At 47.0% G+C, this 26,844-nt stretch overlaps 1 protein-coding gene across 2 annotated transcripts in view; it reads left to right on the top strand.

Moving 5' to 3' along the window:
• The first annotated feature begins 538 nt into the window (after positions 1-538).
• MYO7B (myosin VIIB) overlaps positions 539-26,844 on the top strand; it is an 84,175-nt gene continuing 57,869 nt past the window's right edge. The window contains exons 1-5 of one of the 2 annotated variants that reach the window (XR_008295255.1): positions 539-689; positions 10,255-10,294; positions 21,421-21,534; positions 22,872-23,024; positions 24,428-24,612. Coding sequence is in view for 1 of the 2 variants with exons in the window: in XM_053214846.1 (XP_053070821.1) it covers positions 10,277-10,294; positions 21,421-21,534; positions 22,872-23,024; positions 24,428-24,612 (470 nt within the window). In the remaining variant the exon portion in view is untranslated. The remainder of the gene's footprint in view (positions 690-10,254; positions 10,295-21,420; positions 21,535-22,871; positions 23,025-24,427; positions 24,613-26,844) is intronic. The other variant, XM_053214846.1, reaches the window with a different exon arrangement.

Raw genomic sequence — 26,844 nt, 5'->3', positions numbered from 1 at the left:
CACCTGCCTTCAAAGCCCCCACACTCACACTTTCAGGGATTGCCTCCCCCTACAGCATGGCCTCTCCCAGTGCACACCGCTTGAAAGGTCTGTATTAGCCTCACTGCAGAACCCCCCCTTCCCTTGAGCCCCAGCTCAAGCCAGCTGCCCCTGCTTCCAGGGACCCCACTGAAAACCTAGTTGTGCTAATGGCCTTTAGCTCCGTTATAGGCTTCCTAGCCTCTCCTGTGTGTGTGCCCCAATTAGGACACGGGATGTTTGGGAGCAGAGGTCCTGCATGGGTGTCTTTGGAGTCCCTGTGATGCCCAGGAATATGCTGAACTCCCTTGATTGATCAGCTGATTGTCACCAGGGGGTTGGCTGGTGGCCAGCAACAGGTGCATGGAGTGCGGGCTCTGATGACCTGTGGGGAGTCTTCGCTGAAGAGGCCAGGGTTAAAGATCAGGCTGCTGTGAGGCTCTGCTGGCTGGGGCTGCCATGTGGGAGGGGATGGGGCCCAGGACAAAGTCCTGTAATAAATTACGTGGAGCCAGACTGCTGGGCCATTTCCTCTTGGGTCCCTTCTGCGTCTTCCTCCTCTCCCTTACTTTCTGACACGCCCAGAGCCCTGGCACTGCCTCGTTTCCCTGCTCTTTCGGAGTGCCCAGGGTGGAGGGGAAGGAAGTCAGCGAGACCCCTATCCTGAGAAGGTAGGGGAATACGGGGGCTTCTCTGCCAGCTGGCTGCACCGGTGGGGGTGCTGGGAGGGCTATGTTCTGCCAGCTGGGAAGATGGGAGGAGGGAGTCACCCCTCGGGAGGAGGGTTGTGGGGGGGTGGGGGACTGGGGGGGGCTGTGTTCTGCCAGCTGGGAGGATGGGAGGAGGGAGTCACCACTCGGGAGGAGGGTCGCGGGGGCGGGTAGGAGGTGGGCTGGGAGGCACGACTTGGCGAAGCCTGGCAGGATGCACTTGGAAACAAGGTGGGAAAGGCCTGAGAAGTAGAGAGCCAGAGATTCCTTTCAGGAGCCTAGAAACCAGGAACACCAGCCCAGAGATTTGTTCCATCAGGATGCAGGGCCGGCCTGGGGGCCGAGGAGGAGGAGGAGGAGCAGGAGAAGGAGGAGGAGGAGGGAAGTCGACTGGCCCTCTTCTGTAAGAAGGTGGACTCACTGGCAGGGGGGATGGCGGGGGCAGGAGGTGGCCAGCCGGCTACCCTAGCCGGCAGCCTTCTCATAGCAGGAGGACTCACCGAGGAGGAACCATAGGGCGTAAGGGACTGCCTGGGCACCGATCATCTGGCACCTGACAGACGTCAGCTGTGCCACATGTGCCATCGCACTGCGCCTTCACAGCACACTGGTGTTATTGCCTCTATTTTATGGACAAGGAGACTGAGGACCATGGAATGGGGTGCAGAGTCGAGACTGGACTCCAGGGCCCAGGTTCCTGTGACTCACCTGTGTATCATCTTGGACAATTGCAGGCAGTTGTGTCAATCACCTCTGAAAGGCTTGGGCCCCTGGGGAGAGGCAGGACCCTGCCAGCCTGGCCCCAAAGCCTCCTGGGTGGGAGTGTTGGGTTGTTGGGGCCCCAGGGGGCTGGGGGAGGGTTTTTTCTCACTTGAGCTGCCAGCGTGCTGGGCATCCATCCCTACTTCACAGATGAGAAAATCTGAGATGCAGAGTAGGAGGGTCTGGCAGCCAGAGGAGTGGGGCCCCATCCTAAATCTTCTAAGTTGGGTATGTTTGTTCCCCACAGCCAGGCCTCCCCCTGGGTCCACACTCTGTAACTCTGGACTTGAATTTTGTTCTAACCCATAAAACCCCAAAACTCCATTGCAGATTTCAGTTCAAAGAAAGCCAAAACTCTGCACGGGGCTGGCTCTCTGGGCCTGCAGCACGTGGCCCCAGGAAATTGTTTTGAACGACTCAGCTCAATAGCACTTCCTGCAGGAAGCCTTCCCCACTGCCCAGGACCTGCTGGGCACCCTGCTGACTGGCCCTCAGGTGCCTCTTCCCAGAGGACCCGTGTCCATGTCTGGCTTGGGTCCTGGGGTATTCTCACTCAGGCACGGGGCGAGGCACAGCTCTGTGGGGAAGTGACGCGGCACGATGAACACTCCCAGTTACCCAGTTGCATCTGTGTCACAGCACGCTTTTCACATCTTGCACCACATCTCTTGATTCCATGGTGTCACTCAGTCCACCTGACATGCAGCGGTGAGGAAGAGCAGGAATTGCAAGTTTTTCGCAAAAGAGGGCGTTGAGATGAAGGAGGATAACATTCTTTGCCTTGGACCACTGAATATGAGTACCCGGAGGTGCACAGCCTGGATCTCCTCAGGGATCTGTCCCCTGCCCCCACCCAGGGCGTGGCAGAGGACAGGCACTGGGGAAGATACATTGAAGGAATGCAGTAGCTAGTAGCAAGCAAAGCTAGGAACGAAGTCTAGTTTTCTATCCAATGCCACTTGGGACTCCCTTGCCTACCTCCTCAATCAAACAGCGTGCACTGTGTTCCTTCACTGCTGGGCTGGTGAGGTGAGACTGTGTGAAGGAAAAGTGACCCCACCAGGCATAGACCACACAGGCATCAAGAAGTCAGAGGAGGAGATGGCTGGGGCTGAGTCCAGGGTGGGAAGGAGAAAGAGTGACAGAGAAGGAGGCGAAGGGACACAGATGGGCTGTGTAGGAGAGGATGGCTTGATGTCAGTGCTGGAGAACTGGGATGTTCCAGGCCAAAGAAGTGACATCACAAAGATCTGGTCTGGGCACAGCCAGTTCCTGCCAGGAGCTGAGTGTGGGAGGAGGGAAGCAGTAAATGCTCCTTCCATGATGACAGACTGCGCTGTCCAACACAGTAGCCACAAGCCACATGTGGCTACTGAGCACCTGAAGTGTGGTTGGCATGACTGAGGAATTGAATTTCTAATTTCAATTACAATGAATTTAAATGTACACAGTCACATGTGGCTAGTGGCTACCATATTGGACAGTGTAGTCCTAGACAGTGCAGCGTATCAGACCAAGGGGAGAGGTGAAGTAAAATAAACAAGGACTTCATAGCCAGATGAGCAGGGGTTCAAATCCTGACTCAGCCACCTACTAAGTGTGGGACCTGAAGCCCCAGTGTCTTCATCTGTCAAATGGAACCATGTCAGTTACCATGTAGCATTGTTGTGTAGGTCGAATTAATGAACTACTGTTGGAAAACTCTTAGCAGCATGCCTGAGTACAGTCTGAGCCCCTACTCTGTTCTGTGGGGAGGGACAGAGTGCAGAGGGCAGGCAAAGGAACCACAGCACAGTGGAACAGTGTATGTTAGTCTGTAAATCTCTCAGTGATCACCTGCCTTATTCAAAAAGTAAACAAAAGAGAGTCACTTGAGGCAGCTTACAGAGATACCTAGAATGCAACAAAATCAAAAATAAAATAAAAGAGAAAACAAGAGGAAGAATAATTAAGGTAGGAAAGCACAATTCAACTCTCTTAGAGGAAGGCTAGTAAATGAAGTTCCAGTATATTTGCTAGACATAGCCACCATGTTCATTGTGAGAGTCCTGGTGGGCAATGCAAAAACGAAAACGTAAGCAGTGCCGAGTTTAAACATGCCCTTGTTAAGAACAAGCTAGTCTCTGAAAAGAAGCCCGGCTTTCCTGATGGGATGTCATGAAGTGGATACCAAGCAAGGGAGTACCATTGACAAAAATAGTAAATTCAGGAGGGCTTCTCAAGGGCCCTCTCTTCCGAGGTCTCTCTGGGCAGGCTGGCACTCTGCCACAGCAAAGCTCTGAGAAGGTCTTCTCTGGGCAAGTGAAAACCATGAGTTTCAACATAGGCCAGGGTCTTCTGGAGCCAGAGAAGGTAGATGTTAGCTAGAATGGCCGAGGACAGAGTCAGGGAGGCTGCAAGGAAACACTTAAGCCAGGTCTGAAGGAGTGGGCCAGAGATGAGGCCGTAGAGGCAGACACTTGACCTGTACCTGCAGGGAGCCCTAGAGGCTCCCTGTGTCAGGTGTGCAGGGAGGGGGGATAAACCTAGTGTAAGGCCCTGGGAGGGTCTAGGAGCCAGGTTCTGAGAAAGCAAGGTCTCTCAGCTGGACGTGAGCACACACAGCAAGGTTTTTGGCCGTAGGGGTGGCCAGGCCCTGTGCCCACTAGGGCAGGATGGGATGGAGGCCTATAGCTTCACACCCTCAACTCTGGCCTTATCTGGGCAAAAGAGAAGGGATCCCTGGTGAGGACCCAGGAGCATCATGCCTCTGGGCCGGGGGTACCTCTTGGGGACATATACCTCCTGAACTGCCAGTCACATGGTATTCACAGGAACGCCATCCCACTGATATCACCCCACACGCCAGACAATCCTGTGTGGTGGGACTCCCTTTCAATGGAGGGTGTGTCCCTCTGGGCCCTGGGCTTTGGAGAGGGGCTGAGCCATCCTGGCTGCATCAGGGCACACTTAGAGGCTCAGAGTCGGGGTTGACAGGCCCTGTCCCAGTGTGCACTGCCAAAGCAGCACTACTTTGAGCTCCCGCCTCGATGGTGCTGCTATCAGCCCCTCCCGGCCCTCCCCATCACCGAGCTTGGTGGCTGATCGAGAAGGGAGTAGGATTTCAGGCAGCCAGACAATGCCATAGACAGCAACGCAAAGAATAAAAGCAAAATAAATAATAAAAATATATGGATATAGAAACGCCAAACATAACAGAAAGGAGCAAAATGTGAAGGAAAATTCTTCCGCCACCTTCCTCCCTCTATCCCCCATGCCAATCCTCAGTTCCAGAAGAAACCACTGGTAACAGTATAATTACCTCTAAAAAGGATGTATCTCCATCTTTAGATATATGCATCTTCCATATGTTTAAACAAAAATAGCATGATACTATAAAAGATAGCTCACTTTTATTTCATACTCAAATATCAACACACATACTAGATCAAACCATCTGAAACTACCAATATTTGATTGTCTTGAGTGTCTGCAGTGGGATGGTCTAGTCAGAGTCCCTGTCACCTGCTGGACTGTGCTGCCTTCCACTGAGTGGTGGCCTCTTTCACCTACGCCAGCCCATTTTTGTTCCCGTTTGGAGTGACAGATTCCACATCAGACACCCTTGGCTCTGGAGGAGTTGGCTGGTTGCACAGGGTAACTTCCAAGCCTCTCAATCCCTCACCCAGATCCAGACACCCTTTCTGCACCCCTTCATTGCCAGCCCTCCAGGGTAGCATCCCCACTCTGGACTAGCTTCCCATAGACCAGAGAGTCCGTGTGTGTTTTGCTTCTCAGACCACAGTCTCCTGTTCGGTGCCCCATATACCACATGGCACACAGCCCCTCCTAGTCCCAGGAACATTTTGACTCTCTCCCCAACTCCACCTCCCCACTCACCTTTCAGCATTTCTTTACCTCTTCTCCCATACTCCACTTCAGTGATACTCAGAAGCCCATGATAGTGGTGTGGCTTTAGACATCCTACAGCTCTGAGGAGGGCTTTGGTAACCAGCAGCTCACCCTTCTCCTCTCAGGTGATGGTCAGCCCCATTCTGGTGCCTTAGGTTCAGTACACCATGGGGCCAGTGCAGGACACTGACCCTGGTGGGCTCAGCAGCACACTGACCTACTTCAGGGCTGGGCAAGGGGCCTGAGCTAAGAAGAAAGCATCTCACTAACAAGAAGTAGGAACTTGCAAATACTCTGAGGGCTTTCCCTCAGGGGCAACACCATACTTACTTTCCTGGGATGGGGGGGGGGCATGGCTGCTCCCATCTTCCTGGTGGCCATCCATCCATCTACCCACCCACCCACTCATTTATCCATCCATACATTCAGCAAGCATATTGTGAGCCCCTACTGGAATGAGTAGGGCATAGTTCTGTTCTTAAGATTCTTGCAAGTGTGGGAGAGACACACACAGCGACACATAAAAACAACAATAAGAGCTGAGGTAGAAAATTATAGCTGCAGCATATGAGGGTGTGTGTATCTGTGTGTGGGTACATACAGGCATGCACATGTGTTCCTTCCAAACTCCTATCAGATGAAGTACACAGACACCAAAGTGAGAGAGAATGTGGGGGGGGCTCCTGGAACTGCATGAAATTTGGTGTGGCCTGTGGGAGGAGAGGTGAGATACAAGGCTGAAATCTAGACAGGTCATGATCCCGAAGGACCTGAATGCCATAAGGATATGACACACATGCTCCTGGCTATGGAGAGGTATGATATGGTCAGTTTTTTTTGTATCTTTTAAAGATCACTTGGTTGGTAGAATGGAGAATAATTTTTGGAGAGGCCAGGAAGCAAGTCTACCTGGGAGGCTTCCTGTCTCTCAAGTGAAGGATGACAGGGGACTAGGAGATGGGCAGGAGGCGACACAGACTGTAGTTTTTCCTTTCTTTCAGTGTCTTTTATCTGGCTTTGGTATTAGGGTAATGCTGGCTCAGAATTAGGAAGTGTTAGGAAGTGTTTTCTGTGCTTCTGTTTCCTGGGAGATGTTGTAGAGAATTGGTACCATTTCTTCCTTAGATGTTTAGTGGAATTCATTGGTGAAACCATCTAGGCCTGATGCTTCTTTTTTGACAGGTTGTTAATTATTGATTCAATTTCTTTCATAGATATAGGCCTATTCAGATTGTCTATTTCTTCTTGTGTGAGTTTTTGACAGTTCTGTCTTTCAGGGAATTGGTCTATTTTATCTAAATTTACCAAATTTGTAGATATCTAGTTGTTTATAATATTCCTTTTTTATCCTTTTAATGTCAACGGGATCAGGTCAACTATCCTCCAGATGTCCCTCTTTCATTTCTGATATTATAAATTTGTGTCTTCTCTCTTTTTTTCTTGGTTAGCTTGGCTAGAGGTTTATCAGTTTTATTGGTGTTTTCAAAGAACAAGATTTTGGTTTCATTGATTTTCCCTATTGATTTCCTATTCTCAAATTTGGGATTTCTGCTCTAATTTTTATTGTTTCTTTTTTTTTCTTCTTGCTTTAGGATTATATTGCTCTTTTTTATCTAGTTTCCTAAGGTGGAAACTCAGATTATTAGTTTTAGATCTTTCTTCTTTTTAATTTTTTTAAAGGTTTTGTTTTTAAGTAATCTCTACCCCCAATATGGGGCTTGAACTCACAACCCCGAGATCAAGAATCACATGCTCCACTGACTGAGCCAGTCAGGCACCCCTTAGAACTTTCTTATTTTTTAAAAAAATTTTTAAAAATGTTTTAATTTATTTTTGAGAGAGAGAGAGACAGAGCATGAACAGGGGAGGGGCAGAGAGAGAAGGAGACACAGAATCTGAAGCAGGCTCCAGGCTCTGAGCTGTCAGCACAGAGCCCGACGCGGGGCTCGAACTCACGGACTATGAGATCATGACCTGAGCTGAAGTCGGACGCTTAACCAACTGAGCCACCCAAGCACCCACCTTCTTTTTAAATATAGTCTTTCAATGTTATATATTTCCCTCTAAGCATAGCTTTCACTACATCCCACAAATTTTGATAAGTTGTATTTTCATTTTCATTTAGTTGAAAACATTTAAAATATTTCTTAAGACTTCTTTGATTCATGTGTTAATTATAAGTGTGTTTCTTAATCTCCAAGTATTTTGGGATTTTTCTATTTTGATTTAATTTAATTCCATCATGGTCTGAGAGCAGACATTGTATGATTTCTATTCTTTTAAATTTGTTCAGGTATGTTAATGGCTCAGAATATGGTCTATCTTGGTGAATGTTCCACATGAACTTGAAAAACATGTATATTCTGCTGTTGTTGGCTGAAGTATTCTACCAATGTCAGTTACATTCAATTGATTGATGATGCTATTGAATTTGATGATGTCCTTACTGATTTTCTGCCTGCCAGATGTGTCAGTTGTTGATAGAGGAGTATTAAAGACTCCAACTATAATAGTGGACTCATCTTTTTCTCCTTGTAGTTCTACCTATTTTTGCCTCATGTATTTTGATGCCCTGCTTTTAGGTACATACATGTTAAGTAATGTCATGTCTTCTTTGAGAATTGGCCCTCCTGGGCCAATTTATTGTTGTTTCTTTGTTTGTTTGTTTGTTTATTCATCTATTTTTGAGAGAGAGAGAGAAAGTGCACAAATGAGCTAGGGGCTGAGACAGAGAGAGGAAGAGAGAGAAGTGGCTCTTCCAAAGTGGGGCTCACGCTCACCCAAAATGGGGATTGTGTTCATGAACTGTGAGATCATGACCTGAGCCAAAGTCAAATACTTAACTGACTAAGCTACCCAGGCACCTCTGTTGTTTATAATTATGTAATGCCCTATTTATTCCTCATAATTCTCCTTGCCTTGGAGTCTGCTCTGTCTGAAATAACCAAAGCTACTCCAGCTTTCTTTTGATTAGTGTTAGCATGGTATATCTTTCTTTATCTCTTTATTTTTAATCTGTCTTTATTTTTAAAGTGGGTTTCTTGTAGACAACATATAGCTGGGAACCTCAAGTTTTAATAGATGAAATCTTCAAATGAAAGAAATCATTTAAAGATGGGGATAATAGGATGACTCAAACGTTTAAAAAATTTTTTTTTATGTTTATTTATTTTAGAGAGAGAGAGACAGAGCACGAGCTGGGTCAGGGCAGAGAGAGAAGGAGACAGAATCTAAAACAGGCTCCAGGCTCTGAGCTGTCAGCATAGAGCCCAACGTGGGGCTCAAACCCACAAACCATGAGATCATGACCTGAGCCGAAGTCGAACACTCAACTGACTGAGCCACCCAGGCACCCCATGATTCAAACGTTTTATTCACAATTGCTAATAGCATTCACTGGGATAAAGAATGCATGGAAAAGAGCAGATGTGGAAACAGAGGAGATGAGTTGCTGTGATCATGCTGAGTTTAATGTGTCCATAACCTATCTGTTGGACATATCCAGAAAATGGGGCTTTGGTAGACCTGGAGTTCAGGAGAAAGGTGGGGATTGGAGACATTGATTTTGGACTTGGAAGTGTTTAATCCTGGCAGTGACCCTGGAAGAGGGTGGGAAGGCACAAGGGGGATGTGCAAGCTGAAAGAGAATAGAATGGGGGTCACCAGATCAGGGAGAATTCTTTGGTTTCAATGACTTAGCTCAAATAATCAAAGTACAAAAAGTCAGAGACAGAATTTCTGTCCTTTGTCTCCTTCCAACTCCCAACTTTACCCTCCCAAGCCAGCTGTTTTCGGGACATTAGGACAGTAACCTCTGGCAATTTTGGAATCACACTTCAAATCTTCTTGGCTGGAAAGAAAACCAACCCCCAGTTCCAATTAGAACATCTCAGGGAAAGCCTGTGGTTGGCCCTTGCTTGAGTCATAGTCTGGTTCTGGGTACCATGATTTATGTCATTGACAGTCCTTATCCGGAACACAGTTTGGACAAAGGAAGGAGAATTTCCCTGAAAAGAACAGAGGAAGGCACTTCAAGCAGACCAAAATAATCAGCATCTCCCTCAGACAGGAAGAGGTCAAAGTGAAGGGAAAGGCCCTAGGAGGAGATTGGGGGCCATATTCTTATGGCATTCAGGTCCTTCAGGATCATGACCTGCCTGGATTTCAGCCTTGTATCTCACCTTTCCTCCCACAGGGTACAGCAAATTTCATGCAGTTCCAGAGGTTGATTTACCCTTTGGTGTCTGTGTACTTCATCTGATATGAGTTTGGAAGGAACACATGTGCATGCCTATACCCCTGGAAGGCAGCCAGGAGCTGGGGGCAGGTTTGAAAGGAGGTAGACAAGGGTTGGATTCCCAGTTGTGCTGCTAACTTACTGGGTCACCTGCCCTTTGTGGGATCCCATTTAACAAATGGGGGAACACCGGTGTTTTGGGGTGCTATGAGATTTATATAAAGTATGTCATGTGTCTTTAGCTATGCTGCCTTGCTTACCTCAGCACTCCCTATAGTGCGTGGTGGTGAATGGCTTTCACAGGTGTCCCAAGCAGATAAAATTTGTGCTTCTGGATGACGGGGACTGTGTCTTAAGTACGTTCGGAACCACCCAGACTCCCCATGTCGAACCCAGTACTGAGTGCAAAACAGATGTTCAATAAAGATGAGATAGGATAGAAGAAACTGAGAAAGCATCTTCTCACACTTGGGTGGGACGGTGACTTATTTGTCCATTTATTCGAGAATCATTTCTTGAGCCGGGCCCCATGCAGGGCATTCGAGGATGTGCTGAGGTGCACACGTGGCCCCTGCCCTCCAGGGGCTCCAAGGCAGGGCCATGAGGACTGATGATCTGCTTTTTCTCTGCTCACAGGTCGGGGGAGTTGCCACCCAAGATGTCGGCCTTCAGGCTGGTAAGAATTGCATCTATTGCATCCAGGGATTATCTGGGAATTACAATCAGCGAGAGGCAAGGAGAGTCCCCAAGGAAAACGTCAGAGACAAGGGAGTAGGAAGAACAAGACAGATTATATTACCTAAAGAAAACGAGTCTGGCCAACCTCTGGGCCTGAGCAGGTGGCCACACTTGGCGCAGTAATCCCTTACTTCTATTTAAGGCTTAAATGCCTTGACAAGGGGATTTCTCTTTTGTTGTCTCATTGCAACAGTTGCAAGGAGCTCACTCAGAGTGGATAGGAATCAAATACTGGGTCCAATCTCAATTTTGGGCTCTTCGCCATCTTCCCTCAGCTTAATAAACATTTAAGCACCTGCTGTGTCCCAGTGGCCAAGAGATGGCTCCATGTGGAAAGGAAGCAAATGCTGAGACACTGCCCTGCCCTGGAGTGGGGGGTGGGGGGGCAAAGGCCTCCAGGCAGCTGGGGTGGTGCAAGCATGATGAGAGAAGGTTGAAGGCTGGAGGAGCCCAGAGGAGAGTCCCAAACCAGCTTGGGCATTCTTCCTTGCCCTCCACTCCACCCCACCCCTGAATTCCAACCCAAACCCAGGAAGGCTGGATAGAGAGAAATCCTTTTTGATAAGAAAATGCCCCAGATATTCTTTTTCTGCATACAAAGCCACACAGTGGCCATTGTCTCCTCCTGGCTGCTGGATCCACACTGCTGAGAGGGGACAGCATCACCCCGCAACCAAGGGCTCCTGCAACCAAGCCCTCCAACTATCTGAGTCACAGAAGGGTGGCTAGGGTTGTCTTTTCCAGAATAGAGACAGGCTGTTCTAGGCTGGAAAGAGAACACACGTGGTTTCAAAATTCAGGCTGCAGGGGCTTTTGGTATCTAAATCACTTTAGAACTTGGCACCATTTTGGAGCATGAGGAGCATGAGTTGTAAGGCAAAGCCAGGTTTATTTCACACAGGAATATACCCATGGGATGCATTAGTCCCAGGGGGCCCACTGGGAACATGACTAACTTCAAGCAGAGTTTAAAAAGCTACTTTTTGGGGGCATATTATGCTCAACTGCAATGGTACACCTGCTCTGTCTTCTAAGATTGCAAGTTCCTTGGGAAGACAGTGATGGCCTGATTCACCAATGGTCCCTTTAATGGGTCCTAGTGACTCCTGAATAAAGGGAAGAACCACACTGTGCTTATTCCTGACATACCATCCAGTGGTTCTACTCCATGCCCGGCACCACTCAGGCTCCTGACCCACATTATATTCCATCTTCACAACAGCCCTGGGAAGCTGCCCCATTCAACAGGTGAGGAAACTGATGTCAGTGAGGTTAAGTGACTTGCCCAAGGCCATCTCACTCATGGAAGGTAGAGAAGGAATGAGAACCCAGTCTGTCTGACTCCAAAGGGGCTAACCATTAGGCTGCTCTGCAAAACTGTGCCACAGCAAAATGCCATAACACATACCACAGACTGAGCAGCTTGAACAACAGAAATTTATTCTCTCACAGTTTTGGAGACTAGAAGTCCAATATCAAGGTGTCAGCAGGGTTTGTGTCTGGTGACACCTCTCTTTCTGGCTTGCAGATAGCCACCTTCTCACATGGCTTTCCTTCTTGTCACACAGAGAGAGAGAGTTCTCTGGTGTCTCTTCCTCTTATAAGGACACCAATCCCACCAGGTTAGGGCTCTACCTCTTTGACCTCATTTAACCTTAATTACTTTTTTTTTTTATTTTTTAATGTTTATTTTATTTTTGAGATAGAGACAGAGCATGAGTGAGGGAGGGGCAGAGAGAGAGGGAGACACAGAATCCAAAGCAGGCTTCAGGCTCTGAGCTGTCAGAACAGAGCCTGATGCGGGGCTTGAACTCGTCAACTGCAAGATCATGACCTGAGCTGAAGTTGAATGCTCAACCGACTGAGCCACCTAGGAGACCCCCTTAATTACTTAAAAAAAAGATGTTTATTTATTTTTGAGAGAGAGAGAGAGAGAGAACACGTGCATGAGCAGGGGAAGGGCAGCTCTGCACTAACAGCAGAGGGCCCAACACGAGGCTCAAACTCACAAGCTGTGAGATCATGACCCAAGCTGAAGTCGGATGCTTAACTGACTGAGCCACCCAGGTGCCCCAACCTTGATTACCATTTTAAAGGCTGTATCTCCAAATACAGTTACACTGCGGGATAGAGCTTTGACATATGAATTTAGTCTACAACAGGCTTTAATGTTTACTTTAACCTATATTGTTGAGAAAACTCAAACATGTTGAATAACTACATTATGGAAAAAAGTATCTTTTTGAAAACAATTAGCAGTGGACCCCGCCCCCCCCAGGCTAATAAAAATCTTTAAACAAATTTTTTAATGTTTATTTATTTTTGAGAGGCAGGGGGATCCGAAGCAGGCTCTGTGCTGACAGCAGACAGCCTGATGACGGGCTTGAACTCGTGAACCATGAGATCATGACCTGAGCCAAAGTCAGATGCTTAACCGACTGAGCCACCCAGGCACCCTGTAAACTCTTTTGATATAATTAAAATAGGACTCGAGTTGAGAGAAATTTGATTTTTGCACTTCAGAAGTATACCCCAGGCTGGGAGTGAGGTGGGGGTTTCTCTAGCAGCAGCTGAGGGGTCCTTCCTCAAAGAATATGGCTAACTCACTGCTCTGCCAGTTGCTTGCTGTATGACCTTGGCCAGGCTTTCCATTCTCTAGACCTTAGTTTTATCACTAGTCAGATGAACATGGGGCTGTCTGAGACTTCTCAGGACATCAGGGGCAGTGCCCTTTCTGACCCAGTGGTCCTGCCCAGGAGTGGGGAGACACAGCTACAGCTTGTGAGGTGCAAAGACCACACGCGAACTAGCCACCTGTTACCCTAGTCAGCTGATACCCACTCCTCCAGTCTTCCTCCAACCTCTTTCAACCTCCTCCTCCTGATTTCTCTGGCCACCTCTTAGAGACAGACCGGCATGGTTCAAATCCCAACACTACCACTTACATCTTCGTGGTTAAATAGGAATAACGATACCATTGTCACAGGATTACATAGGGTCATTGGAAGTCACACATAATCCCAAACTTTGATAACAACATTAGGACCACTAGATGTTCTGAATGTGTACAGTGGGTGACAGTGGTCTAGACTAAGGAAACAGCACATGCAAAGGCCCAAAGGGATCCAGGTCATGGTGCATCTGGGAAAGTACTGGGAGCAGGTGGTAAGTGCCAGGGCTGAATCTGCTCTGTCCACTGTGGTGGTCATGAACCCCAGGTGCTACAAATATGTCTGCATTGAATCAGGATGTGCTGTAAGTCTAAAGCACATGCCAGATCCAAGGACTCAGTCCAAAGAATGTAAAATATCTCATTAACAATTTTTACATTTCTTACCTGTTTAAATGATAATATTTTGAATATATTGGGTTAAATAACAACATTCTGGTGCAGCCACTCTGGAAAACAGTACAGAGTTTCCTTAAAAAGTCAAAAATAGAACTACTCTATGACCCAGCAATTGCACTACTAGGTATTTACCCAAAGGATACAAAAATATAGATTTGAAGGGATACATGCACCCTGGTGTTTATAGCAGCATTATCAAAAATAGCCAAACTATGGAAACAGCCCAAATGTCTACCCACCGAAGGATAAATAAAAAGTGGTGTATATATACAATGGAATATTAACCAGCCATCAAAAAGAATGAAATCTTTCCATTTGCAATGATGTGGATGGAGCTAGAGTGCATCATACTAAGCGAAGTAAGTCAGAGAAAAACAAATACTGTATGATTTCACTCATGTGGAATTTAAAACAGATGAACATAGGGGAAGGGAAAAAAAGAGAGAGAGAGAGGAAAGCAAACCTTAAGAGACTCAACCATAGAGAACAAATTGAGGGTTGATGGAGGGAAGTGGGTGGCAGGATGGGCTAGATAGGTGCTGGGCACTTGTGATGAGCGCCAGGTGTTGTATGTAAGTGATGAATCACTACATTCTATACCTGGAACCAATTTTACCATATATGTTAACTAACTTGAATTCAAATAAAAACTGAAAATAAAAAAATAACAGCATTCATAACATTAATTTCACCTGTTTTTCTTTACATTTTAAAGGTGGCCGCTAGAAAATTTTCATTTTTTTTTTTTAGAACATTTTCAATTACACATGCGGTTTGAGCTGTATTTCTATTGGACAGTGCTGGCCTTGACCACACACTAAGGATTTACAAATTGTGCATTGTATACAGCCTCCCTTTCTGGCAGCTGAGGGGATAGGATGAGTACACTGGGCTGTATCACTTGCCCCACCCCTGAGCTGGACGGATGGTGCTCACCAAGAACCCCATGAATTGGGGAGGGGTGAGTCCTCAAACAAAAGTTGAAGTCTTTTAAAGAAGGTGATTAGGCCTTGCATTGCTCATGTATTGTTCAACCATTAGATTGTCCCTGATTTTGGCTTTGGGGATCCCATCACAAGGATGCACACACAAGGTAGCTGACTTAAGGATGAACATGTAAATAGATCTTTCTCTTTGCCGTCATCACCAGCTTCTTCACCCCCCACCCTATGGGCAAGTGAGGAAACCGAGATCCTGGTGCTGGCACACATTGTGAGCCACCCCAAGGCCCTGGGCAGAGCACGGTTTTCAGTCACATTAATGAAACCCCATCTTCCTTCCAAATGAGGACTATGAATGTTTACATATCTGTGTGCAAAGGGGCTAGGAACTATTCAATGCAGAAGACTGGTTGGAATTATTTTGAAATTTAAAGCACCTCTCTTAGATCGGCCCAGTCTCCAGTGCACAAAGTCATAAACGTTTGTTGACAAATCAATCATACCTTATCTTCAACCATACTTCATCAGATAGGGAGGGGATACAATGCCCAGGCACTGTGAGACATTCCTGAGAAAAACAAGGTCTTTGGCACCAGCAGTAACCATGCCATCTGTCCCTGCAGAGGGGACAGGCTTCTGTGGGTCTACTGATGGGCCTGCACTGGAGCTTAGACCAGGCCTGCTGCTGGAGCTCCCTTGATGACTCATCTGAGTCTTCATCTATCTGACTATATGCAGGCATAGACCATCTCTAGGTCCACCTCTTCTACTTTGGGAAGAGAAAGACGTGGCAGGTGGGCACAAGGTATCAGGGCACAGTGCCGTTTCAGTGAGGAGGCCAAAAGAGGCCACCTTTCTTGGGAGACATTAGTATGAAGGACCAGGTCTCCAGGGAGTGGGTTGTTCATGGCTTCTGGCCTTTGCAGTAGTTTCTGTCTCATGCTGGGGCACTCCCACATTCTCTCCAGCAAGAGCTCTTCCCGCACCCAGCTGTCATGTATTTCCTATCACACAGAGCAAGGAGGACTCCCAGGACTCCTCACATCTCCCTGCTTTCTTCAACTCCTCCTCCATTTCATGAGTCTCCATAGACACTCTTACTTTCTTCATGGCTGAGAGATGCTATTTCTCTTCTCCATTCTTTTCCTGATTCGGCAGCTCTTGCAGTCTTTTCCTGCTGATGGAGGTCATGAAGAAGCTCTATTTTCTGTGATGTGGCTTCTCATTTATTTCCTAGTAGAGCTTTGGCCAAATGGAGGGAACAAAAGTCATGTTCTTTGATTTCTTCTTCCAGCCCATGTGGGGCTCATGCCTCCGCAGTCTGGATTGGACATGGTGCCTCTCTTGTTCATCTCTGGTTAAGGTCAAGTTTGCTGTGAGATGCCCATCGTCTGCCTTTGACTTTCAATCTTGCTTTGATGATCTGCCAGCGGCTTCAGCTGCATGCTACAATTTCATCCTCTTTGTAAGAAAGCTTCTCCGGGATCTCTGAGGTGTCTGGTATGATCTGATTCGTTCACTGGGCCCAGTATGTTGTCAAACTGGTTTTCTGTATCCTGCAGCAACTGTTCCTTGCAGTTCTTTTTTTAAAAATTTTTTTTTAATGTTTATTTATTAGTTTTGAGACAGAGAGAGACAGAGCATGAACAGGGGAGGGTCAGAGAGAGGGAGACACAGAATCGGAAGCAGGCTCCAGGCTCTGAACTGTCAGCACAGAGCCTGACGTGGGGCTTGAACTCATGGACCGTGAGATCATGACCTGAGTCGAAGTCGGACACTTAACCGACTGAGCCACTCAGGCGCCCCTGCAGTTCTTTTTTAATTTGGCTTCCATTTTTATAAAATTGTACAGACATACCGTTTAAAGAATCAGTTTCCCACTGCCTCTTCCCCAGAGGTGACCACTGTCAAGCCTGCTATTGATTCTTGGGTATTTCCCTCTGTGTCTGGAAAGAACAGGCTCACAGTGCTACTGGAGTTTTTGGGTTCAGGCATCCTCGATGACTGACTCCCTGCCATGTAAGAAAGGCCCTAGCTCCATGAGCCTACCCCCCTCCGGGCACTCACAAGTATGCTACTCATGTCTCTGTCCTCCCCAAATTGTTAAACCTAGCTTTGATCAGATCTGCATATTGAGTTTACTTATTTTATCTAAGTAAATGCTACCCTGAAGTGAGCCAGCGTACTCTAAGCACCGTGCTTTCCTTTGCTAGACTTTGTAATTGTCTTTTCCCCACCTGCTAAGGTTTCTGTGTATTTTTCATGCCTTTAACACCCCCACTTTCTCCCAGACATGTCAGTCTTCTCTCAAAATGTTCTGACTCATCAGGAGGTCAACCAGTTTCATCCTCAGAGGGAAATCTCTCCCAGAGTTGCTGACTTGTGATATCTAGACTATGTCTTGTATTTCTGAGGCACACATCTTGACATCATCTTGGGAGCTCCTTCACAGCCAGTCTGAATATGCCTTTTGTCTCTCCTTTGTACTGACTCCCTACTCCTGGACCTGAGGTCTTTCTCTTGGATTACTCCTTCATTTTGATCTAGCACATCCTGCAATAGCTTTCTGAGAAAGGGTAACAACTTGCATATCTAAAATACATTTATTCACATGTGTCAGCTGGGCATGGGATTCCGTACTGGACAGAATTTTCCCTGAAAATTGTGAAGATGTTTATTCCATGTTGTCTTCTGGCTTCCAGCATTACTGTTGAGAAATCTGACACCATTCTCATTTTTTTTAGCATAATGCAACACAATTGTTAATTTAATTTTTAATATTAAATTAAATTAATTTTTATTTATTTTTTTATTTTATTTTTTTAATTTACATCCAAATTAGTTACCATATAGTGCAACAATGACTTCAGGAGTAGATTCCTTAATGTCCCTTACCCATTTAGCTCATCCACCCTTCCACAACCTCTCCAGTAACCCTCTGTTCTCCATATTTAAGAGTCTCTTATGTTTTGTCCCCCTCCCTCTTTTTGTATTATTTATGCCTCCCTTCCCTTGTGTACATATGTTCTGTGTCTTAAAGTCCTCATATGAGTGAAGTCATATGATATTTGTCTTTCTCTGACCAAATAATTCTGCTTAGCATAATATCTTCTAGTTCCATCCACATATTCGCAAATGGCAAGATTTCATTCTTTTTTGATTGCAGAGTAATACTCCATTGTACATATATACCACATCTTCTTTATCCATTCATCCATTGATGGACATTTGGGCTCTTTCCATACTTTGGCTATTGTGGATAATGCTGCTATAAACATTGGGGTGCACGTGTCCCTTTGAAACAGCATACCTGTATCCCTTGGATAAATACCTAGCAGTGCAATTGGTGGGTCGTAGGGTAGTTCTATTTTTAATTTTTTGAGGAACCTCCATACTGTTGTCCAGCATGGCTGCACCAGCTTGCATTCCCACCAGCAGTGCAAAAGAGATCCTCTTTCTCCCTATCCTTGCCAACATCTGTTGTTGCCTGACTTGTTAATGTTAGCCATTCTGATGGGTGTGAGGTGGTATCTCATTGTGGTTTTTATTTGTATTTCCCTGATGATAAGTAATGTTGAGCATTTTTTCATGTGTCAGTTGGCCATCTGCATGTCTTCTTGGAGAAGTGTCTATTCATGTCTTTTGCCCATTTCGTCACTGCATTATTTGTTTTTTGGGTGTTGAGTTGGATAAATTCTTTATAGATTTTGGATACTAACCTTTTATCTGATATGTCGTTTGCAGATATCTTCTCCCATTCTGTCCGTTGCCTTTTAGTTTTTCTGATTGTTTCCTTTGCTGTGCAGAAGCTTTTTACTTTGATGAGGTCCCAATAGTTCATTTTTGCTTTTGTTTCCCTTGCCTCTGAAGATGTGTTCAGTAAGAAGTTGCTGCAGCCAAGGTCAAAGAGGTTTGTGCCTTGCTTTCTCCTATAGGATTTTGTTGGTTTCTTGTCTTACATTTAGGTCTTTCATCCATTTTGAGTTTATTTTTGTGTATGGTGTAAGAAAGTTGTCCAGGTTCATTTTTCTGCATGTCGCTGTCCAGTTTTTCCAGCACCACTTGCTGAAGAGACTGTCGTTATTCCATTGGATATTCTTTCCTGCTTTGTCAAAGATTAGTTGGCCATATGTTTGTGGGTCCATTTCTGGGTTCTGTATTCTGTTCCATTGATCTGAGTGTTTGTTTTTGTGCCAACCATTCTCATTTTTGAGCCTTTGTACAAAATCTATTTTTTTCTCTCTGAAAGCTTTCATGATTTTCTCTTCGTCCCAAGTATTTTGAAACTTCATGATCATGAGTGTCGATGTGGATCTATTTTTATTCCTTGTACTATTGACTGAACTTTCTTCCCCAGTTTTTTTTTTCTAGAAGGCTTATGGGAATAATATTGTATCTTCAAAAATGTTTGTTACCTTTATACAGGAAGGACGATTTGGCTGGGTAAAAAGTTACTGGATTTCTTTTGTCTTTCTTTTTTCATTGTGGTAAAAAAAAAAAATGCCTAACGCTAAATTTACCATTTTTAAGCACACAGTTCAGCATCAAGTATATTCACATTGTTGTGCAACAGATCTGAGAACTTTTTTTTTTAATTTTTAAAAAATGTTTATTTATTTTTGAGAGGGAGAGAGAGACAGAGTGTAAGCAGGGGAGGGGCAGAGAGAAAGGGAGACACAGAATCAGAAGCAGGTTCCAGGCTCTGAGCTGTTAGCACAAAGCCAGACACGGGGCTCGAACACATGAACCGCAAGATGATGACCTGAGCTGAAGTCAGCTGCTTAACTGACTGAGCTACCCAGGCAGCCCCAGACCTAAGAACTTTTAATCTTGCAAACTTGGAATTCTGTGTTCACTAAACACTATTTTTCCTCATTGCTCCTCCAGCCCTTGGCAACCACCTTTCTATTTTCTGTTTCTGTGATTTTGATTATTTTAGATACTTCTTTTTTTTCTTAAGGCTTATTTACTTTTGAGAGAGAGAGAGAACAGGGGAGGGGCAAAGAGAAAGGGAGACACAGAATCCAAAGCAGGCTCCAGGCTTTGAGCTGTCAGCACAGAGCCCGATGTGGGGCTTGAACCCATGAACTGTGAGATCATGACCTGAGCCAAAGTCTGACACTCAACCATCTAAGCCATCCACATGCCCCAACTCTTTTAGATACTTCTTATAGTGGAATCATGGAGTATTTGTCTTTTTGCGATTAGCTTATCTCACTTGGCATGATGTCCTTGAGGTCCATCCATACTGTACCACATAACAGGATTTCCTTCCATTTTAAGGATATTCCTTTGCATGTATACATCACATTTTGTTTGTTTATTCATATGTTAATGGGTACTTGGATTGCTTTCACCTATGGCTATTGTGAATAATGCTGCAATGAACATAGGAATGCACATATGTCTTTACGATCCTTCTTTGAATTTCTTTGGATATATACTCAGAAGTGGGATTGCTGGGTCATATGGTATATACATTTTTACTTTTTTGAGGAATCTCCCTATTATTTTCCCCAGTGGCTGTACCAGTTTACAATCCCACCAGCAGTGTATAACAGTTCCAGTGCCTCTAACACTTGATGTTTTCTGTTCTTTTGGTAGTGGCCATACTAATAGGTAGGTTGCTCTTTTCTTGAGATCTTTTAGTTGTTCAGCTCTCTATAGGATTTGAATTTGTCCTGAACTTTCTCCTTAGAAGTGAACTCATCTTTGTTTTCAAAGCTCAAAAACCTTTACTAGTATATGTCCTGGAGCTGATTTTTCTTTGTCATTATATCCTGGTACCTGATGTGCTTTCAATCTATAGATGCAAGGTTTCTTTAATATCTGGAAAGTTGTCTTGAATTATATCTTTAAATAATCTTCCTGGGTTTTATTTCCAGTTATCTTCTTTGGGTGCCCACGTATTTTTGTCCATCTTCCCAATCTATCCTTTTCTTCCTAATCCTCATTTAAAAAATTTTTCTGTCATTCAGCTCATCCTCTCCTCCTGTCTTCAGTGATCTTTACTATGTTTATAGCAGTGATTGTTTTTCTGTTGTTTCCAATTCTACTTTCATTCCTGGTCCATGTTATCTCTTCCATTTCTTTTTTGAGCTTTGCCAACTCAATTCTCATCCCTTTCACTTGTCTCAGCATCTAATTTCTGAGCTCTTGCTTCTGATCTACTCTTCAGTACATTTTTGGAAACTATGGTGAAATACTTGTCCACAACTTCCACTGTTCTCTGACAGTTTTGTTGGTTTGTTTGTTTTTCCTGGTATTAGTCACTTGCTCCTTTCCTCCTGTTGGATTTCAGTATCTTTGTATGTAGACCTGTGCTGGTTTGGGAATTACTCTTCTTTGAATGGGGTGAGCTTTCTTGGGTCAGAAGGAAGTTCATACGGGTCAATGCCATGTCACAGGCTAGCAGAAACCTATGAGATTTTAGTCTTTGCTTCTCCTCACCCAACGGGTTTCGGTCCTATAGGGCTATTCACAGGGCAAAGACTCTTTTTCCACCTCACGGTGGGACTGTTTTCCTGCAAATATGGCTTGTCTGTTTCCTAGAACCAAGGTAGGCCAGAGAATCTTCCATTGCTACCTCCCACTGCCATCCTGGCAAGAGCAAGAGAGAGTGGGAAAGGAGAGAGAGAATAAGAAGGAGAGGGAAAGAGGAGGAGGGGATATGAAGAGAGCATTGGAAAAGACGGCCCCCAGGAGAGGTAAGTCTTGAGCAGGAAAGGGAACATGGAACAGGTGTTTGACCACTGTCTTCTCTCTTCTGTCCAGGGTGACCATGTGTGGCTGAACCCCCTCCCTGCCAACAAGACCAGCGTGGCTATTGGGTGCATCATCAAGGAAACAAAGCCTGGCAAGATCTTGGTTGAAGATGATGAGGGCAAGGTCAGTGTGGCCAGGCTCTTCAGGGAGGCTGGGCCCTCTCAGCCCCACCCCAACCCCACCCCTCTAGGACCCTGAGCCCCTTTCCTCTTCTGTCACTGCTCTCCAACACCAGGGGTTTCAGAGCCCAGATGGGGGGAAACCTACCCAGTAGAACAGACCACAGTGGGGTTCTGTCATGGGGGACATCATGTGTCTGTCTTGGGGAATGTTTCTATAATGAAAGAGCAAGGAGTGAGTAGGTAGATGGAAAACTAGGCCAATTAAGGGAAGTAGGAAATAGGGAAGTGAGGAAGGGGCTGTGACAGAGAAGAGAGGGTGGCAGAAAGCTGCTTTGCCAAGTAAAGGAGGGTAAGCCTGGAGACCAGGAGGAGAGAAGGAAAGGTGTTCTTTGAGGAGAGGAGGGCCCCAGAATGTGAGGAGGAAGAAGACGAGGCTCAGCTGGTACTGAACAGAACAGCCCAGGTGAGAGAGACGTGGAAGCTGGGGTGGCCTGCAGGGTTGCAGCTCAGCCATCTGGGAGTTGGGGGGTAGTGTCAGCCAAGTGTGGTGCCATGAGGAAGGGCATGCAGGGCTAGGGGTCCAGCTCATCCCTTCAGTCCCCCTCAGGCAAACTTCTTTGCTGAGGTGATGTAGCATGGGGTATGTGGAGACTTGGCCTCCAGGGAGAAGTTTCTAGGCTATGACCTGTAAGCTGCATATTAGGGGGCCAGTAAAACATGAATGATTATATCTTCCATTTGCAAAGTGATGTTTTACAGTTTACAAAGCACTTTTACTTGCATGCTTTTATTCCAGCCATCTGTGAGGCCCCCAGGTGATCCTGCCCCTGATCTCAATGACAGCCAAATCTGACTTCTGGCTACAAGCTACTCTGACCCTGGTCTGAAATTCACCATTAGCCCTGGCTTCACACTGACCCCTGGCTTCACACAGACGCCTGGCTTCACACTGACACCTGGCTTCACACAGACGCCTGGCTTCACACTGACGCCTGGCTTCACACAGACGCCTGGCTTCACACTGACACCTGGCTTCACACAGACGCCTGGCTTCACACTGACGCCTGGCTTCACACAGACGCCTGGCTTCACACTGACGCCTGGCTTCACACTGACGCCTGGCTTCACACTGACGCTTGGCTTCACACTGACCCCTGGCTCTAGACACATCCTTTCTCCAACTGCAAACTGCCCTGATCCTCCCTCAGGTTTTCCTTGACCTCAGCCAGAGACTCAGGCCACCAGGTCAGCTGATGTGCTGAGAACTTGGAGAAGAGGTGCAGTGGTTTGGCCCATGTGGAGGCCACCCCTCAGGGGAGTCTGTGCCCTTTGTTCCAGGAACACTGGATCCGAGCAGAGGACCTTGATACCCTCAGCCCCATGCACCCCAATTCAATGCAAGGTGTGGACGACATGATCCGCCTGGGGGACCTGAGCGAGGCAGACATGGTGCACAATCTCCTGATCCGTTACCAGCAGCACAAGATCTATGTGAGTCCCTGTTTCCACCCCCTGCTCAGGAGCTTGGTCCATGTGCACTGACCTCCTGGCTGGGGAAGAAAAAAAAAACAGGCACCAGAGGTTTGGAGCCAGGCACACCTGGTTCAGTCCCCACCCACCCACCCCCACCCCTGCCCTCACTGTGTGAGGTGGGCAAGGAACTTAACGCTTTTCCTTGGCATCATAATACCTTGCAGTCTCAGAAAGCTGACAGGCAGCATGCCAGCACAGTCCCTAGCACACAGTAGGTGCTCAATTAGTGCTACCCCCCCTTCATCTGTGGCTGAGTGGAAGGCCTGCTCTGATGGCCAAGTGGACCAGAGTCCAGGGGGGTGGGCATAGTCTTATATTCCTTCCTAGGCATTTGGCAGAGACAGGGTCACTAGGCAGCAGACCCCTGCTCTCTTGTGAAGTGAGTCCTGTGATGGTCAGGAGGGCCGTGCAGATTGATGTGGGTCCTTCTCCCAAAACCTGGCAGTGGATGGGAGGCTCACCCCAGCCCTAAGCCTCATATTCTCCTTCCAATGTGATTTTCCCAGGAGACTGAGCATTCAAAACTGGCTCCAGCCCCGCCCTGAGTGGGTGTGGCCTATGAAGTCACTGCCTGCCTGGGCCTCTCCTAGTTCAAGGTGACTGGTTTGGCTCTGAGCAGCCCTTCAGGGATGAGTGAGCAGGGGACCCCGAAAAGAGGGGAGGGCTGGTCAGGAGAGTGAGGAGGCTCTGTGGTGGAAGGGGGCAATAGAATACACTGAGTGCACACTGGCTGAATGTGATTCAGAGATCCTGGGACTGATAATGCCAACAAGCTAAAGTGAATTACAGTTTATCCTTTCCAAAGAGCTTATGCTTGCATTCTTTTATCTGGCTGTTATAGTCCTTGGAGTCAGAGACATTAAACTCTCCATTCCTAAAATGAAAATTTGGATGTGGATAATCATGTGACTTGATGAGGTGGCTCTCCCTGTCCCATTCCCAGGACTAGTGGGGGCTCCAGATAACCAGGTGGTCCTGAATGGGGTCCTAGGAGGGATCAGTGGAGGCTATGCTTGTTGACCAGCCTCATGTGGTCAGGTGAGAGGCAGGTGAAGACTCACTTCATAAATTCAGCCCACTTTTATTGAGCCTTCTGAACACGAGACAGAATGCTAAACATTTAACAAAGACCTCATCTAATCTTCCTGTGAATGTACTCACCCCCAGCTTTTGTTTGCGGTGAACATCCCCATCTTTCCAGCTGAATGTCTTGTCTCCCTGGCCCAGAATCAGACCCCTCTTCCCCGCCAGACTCAGCCAGTCCTGGTAGCCCTCAGCAGGCCACACTCAAGGTCAAGGTCAGGGCCAGGCAGACCTGGCCTTCAGAGCAGAGAGCACTAACCACCTGTTCCCTTCCCCAGACATACACAGGCTCCATCCTGGTGGCCGTGAACCCGTTCCAGGTGCTGCCCCTCTACACCCTGGAACAGGTGCAGCTGTATTACAACCACCACAGGGGTGAGCTACCACCGCACGTCTTTGCCATCGCCAACAACTGCTATTTCAACATGAAGAGGAATAAGAGGGACCAGTGCTGCGTTATCAGGTGGGGGGGGTCAGGCTCCCCATGTCCCTGGGGGATCACATGGGCCAGGCACTAGTTTCTAGTAAAGCAGGGAGCATCCCCTCTCCCTAAACCTCTCCAAATCAGCCTGCCTACAAGGCCTGTTTGATTTAAGGGCTCCCATTCAGCTGCACACAGCCTCCTCAAGGGCACACATCTCACCTACACCTGCTCCCTACTGCCCCTCCACCCTGACAGGTCCCTCCAGGGCTTCCTTCCTTCAGAATCAGCTCTTCCACTGTATCAGCAGGGCCTGCACTGCCCCAGCCTTCGTGAATATTTCCTCAGACAAGGAAGGAGAAATGGGGATGGGCACTTTTAGAAATGGGACCCAGGATGGCTTCTTGGGAACACAGGGGTCAAATAGGTGATGTCTCACACACACACACAAAAATCTCTGGGCAGGCCTCAGGTGAGGACAGGGGTAGCAGCAGCTCCAGTGGGCAGCTTTCAGGTTTCTGGGGCCCAGGAGGGACATGTCCTCCTCCAATCCAGGTCCTGACCCTGCTTCAGAGGCCCTCTGCCTGGCCTGGCCTCCCTGCTTCCTGCACAGGCCCTCCTGAGGGAAGGCAGGGAGAGAGGGAAAGGAAGGGGGAGGGGGAATTTGGCTCAGGGCACATTGCTTAGAGCTACAGTAGAGCCATTCATTCATTCATTCATTCGAGGGTCCACTGTGCTCTGGTTGCACACCTGTTCTGTACTAACATGGGGAGACAGCAGCAAATGAAAGGGACTAAAATCCCTACCTTATGGAGCTTACATTCTAGAAGGGGAGACAGACAATAAATAAGCCAATTTGGGGGGGGGCAGCAGGTAATGAGAGCTTTGAAGAAAAGCATTGTAGGGAAAGAGGAAAGACAGTGATGGGCTGTTGTTCTAGAGGGAGGGCAGACCAGGCACGGCCTCTCTGAGGATGGATGTTGGAACAGAGACCAGAATGAAGTCCTACAGCAAGAGATGATCACATTTGCTGTTCTCAGCCGCACATTGAAGTCGATCTTCTTATTCCTGTTTTACTGTTGGGTGGGAAACCTCCCACCAGAGAGACTGAGATCCTTTCCCAGAGACACACAGCTGCTAAGTAGGGAATTCTAACACAGGACACTGGAAAAGAAGACAGAGAGGTATCCTGGGGTGATTTCCACTTTTCCAGAAGTGAATGGAATTATGTGCCAATGAGGGCTGGTACTTTGTCTCCCTCTGGGGCTCTGCCTGTCTGCTCTGTGTGCTCCCCATCTGCCCCCGCCCCCCCAGGACTAGGCAGACCAGCCTCACTGCAAGAGTCTGCCCATACTGCCCAAGAGCTGGGCCCCACGCTGGCCAGGAAGCTCACCAGGCCGGCCTCCACTTCCAGGACAGCAGTGCCTCAAGAAGAGGGTAGAGTACCCCGATCTGTGGCTTTTTGTACGAACAGAACCTCACTCTGAACCAAACTTCCTTCTCCTCTTGCCCTCCCCTCCATGAAGGCCATGAGAAAATCATCCCAGCTCTCCCCTCAGCATCCCATCTCTGCCTTGGAGGGTTGTTTGGGGAGCTGGTGTTTGCGGTGAGCAGCAGAGGTCTGCTGATCAGACTGACTCAGCAGGCAGTGATTGTGACATTTTGATCAAAACTTTTTTTTTAATTAATATTTTCAGAGGAAGCAATATTTGTCTGAGATTTGTTTCAAAATAGGACAGGGTGGGAAACAAAATTGGCCAGGAATCGAAGCTGGGAATCGGACTGTGGGAGTTCCTCATGCAAACTGTAAAGTGCAGGAGTCTCCTGGGGAACTTGTGAAAGCCTGGATTCTGACTGAGGGGACCTGGGTGGGCCTGGGAGTCTGCACTTATGATCAGGTGACAAGAAGTGCTTTCATTAGCAAGACACTATTCAGCCCCCACTTTTTTTTTTTAAGTTTTTCTTTAATGTTTATTCATTTTTGAGAGAGACAGAGAGAGCAAGCAGGGGAGGGGCGGAAAGAGAGGGAGACACAGAACTTGAAACAGGCTCCAGGCTTTGAGCTGTCAGCACAGAGCCCGATGAGGGGCTCAAACTCACGAACCACAAGATCATGACCTGAGCTGAAGTCAGACGCTTAACTGACTAAGCTATCCAGGCTCCCCAAGCCTCCATTTGTAATGTTTGACATTTTCCATAATAAAAAGTAATTGATACAAAAGTGATATTCAAGCCTCCATAACAGTAATATTAATCCTATTAACCTGAGTGTGC

This window comes from Acinonyx jubatus, chromosome C1 (genome assembly GCF_027475565.1).
Source record: "Acinonyx jubatus isolate Ajub_Pintada_27869175 chromosome C1, VMU_Ajub_asm_v1.0, whole genome shotgun sequence".
NCBI lineage: Eukaryota > Metazoa > Chordata > Mammalia > Carnivora > Felidae > Acinonyx > Acinonyx jubatus.
This window is presented reverse-complemented; position numbering and strand designations above follow the sequence as displayed.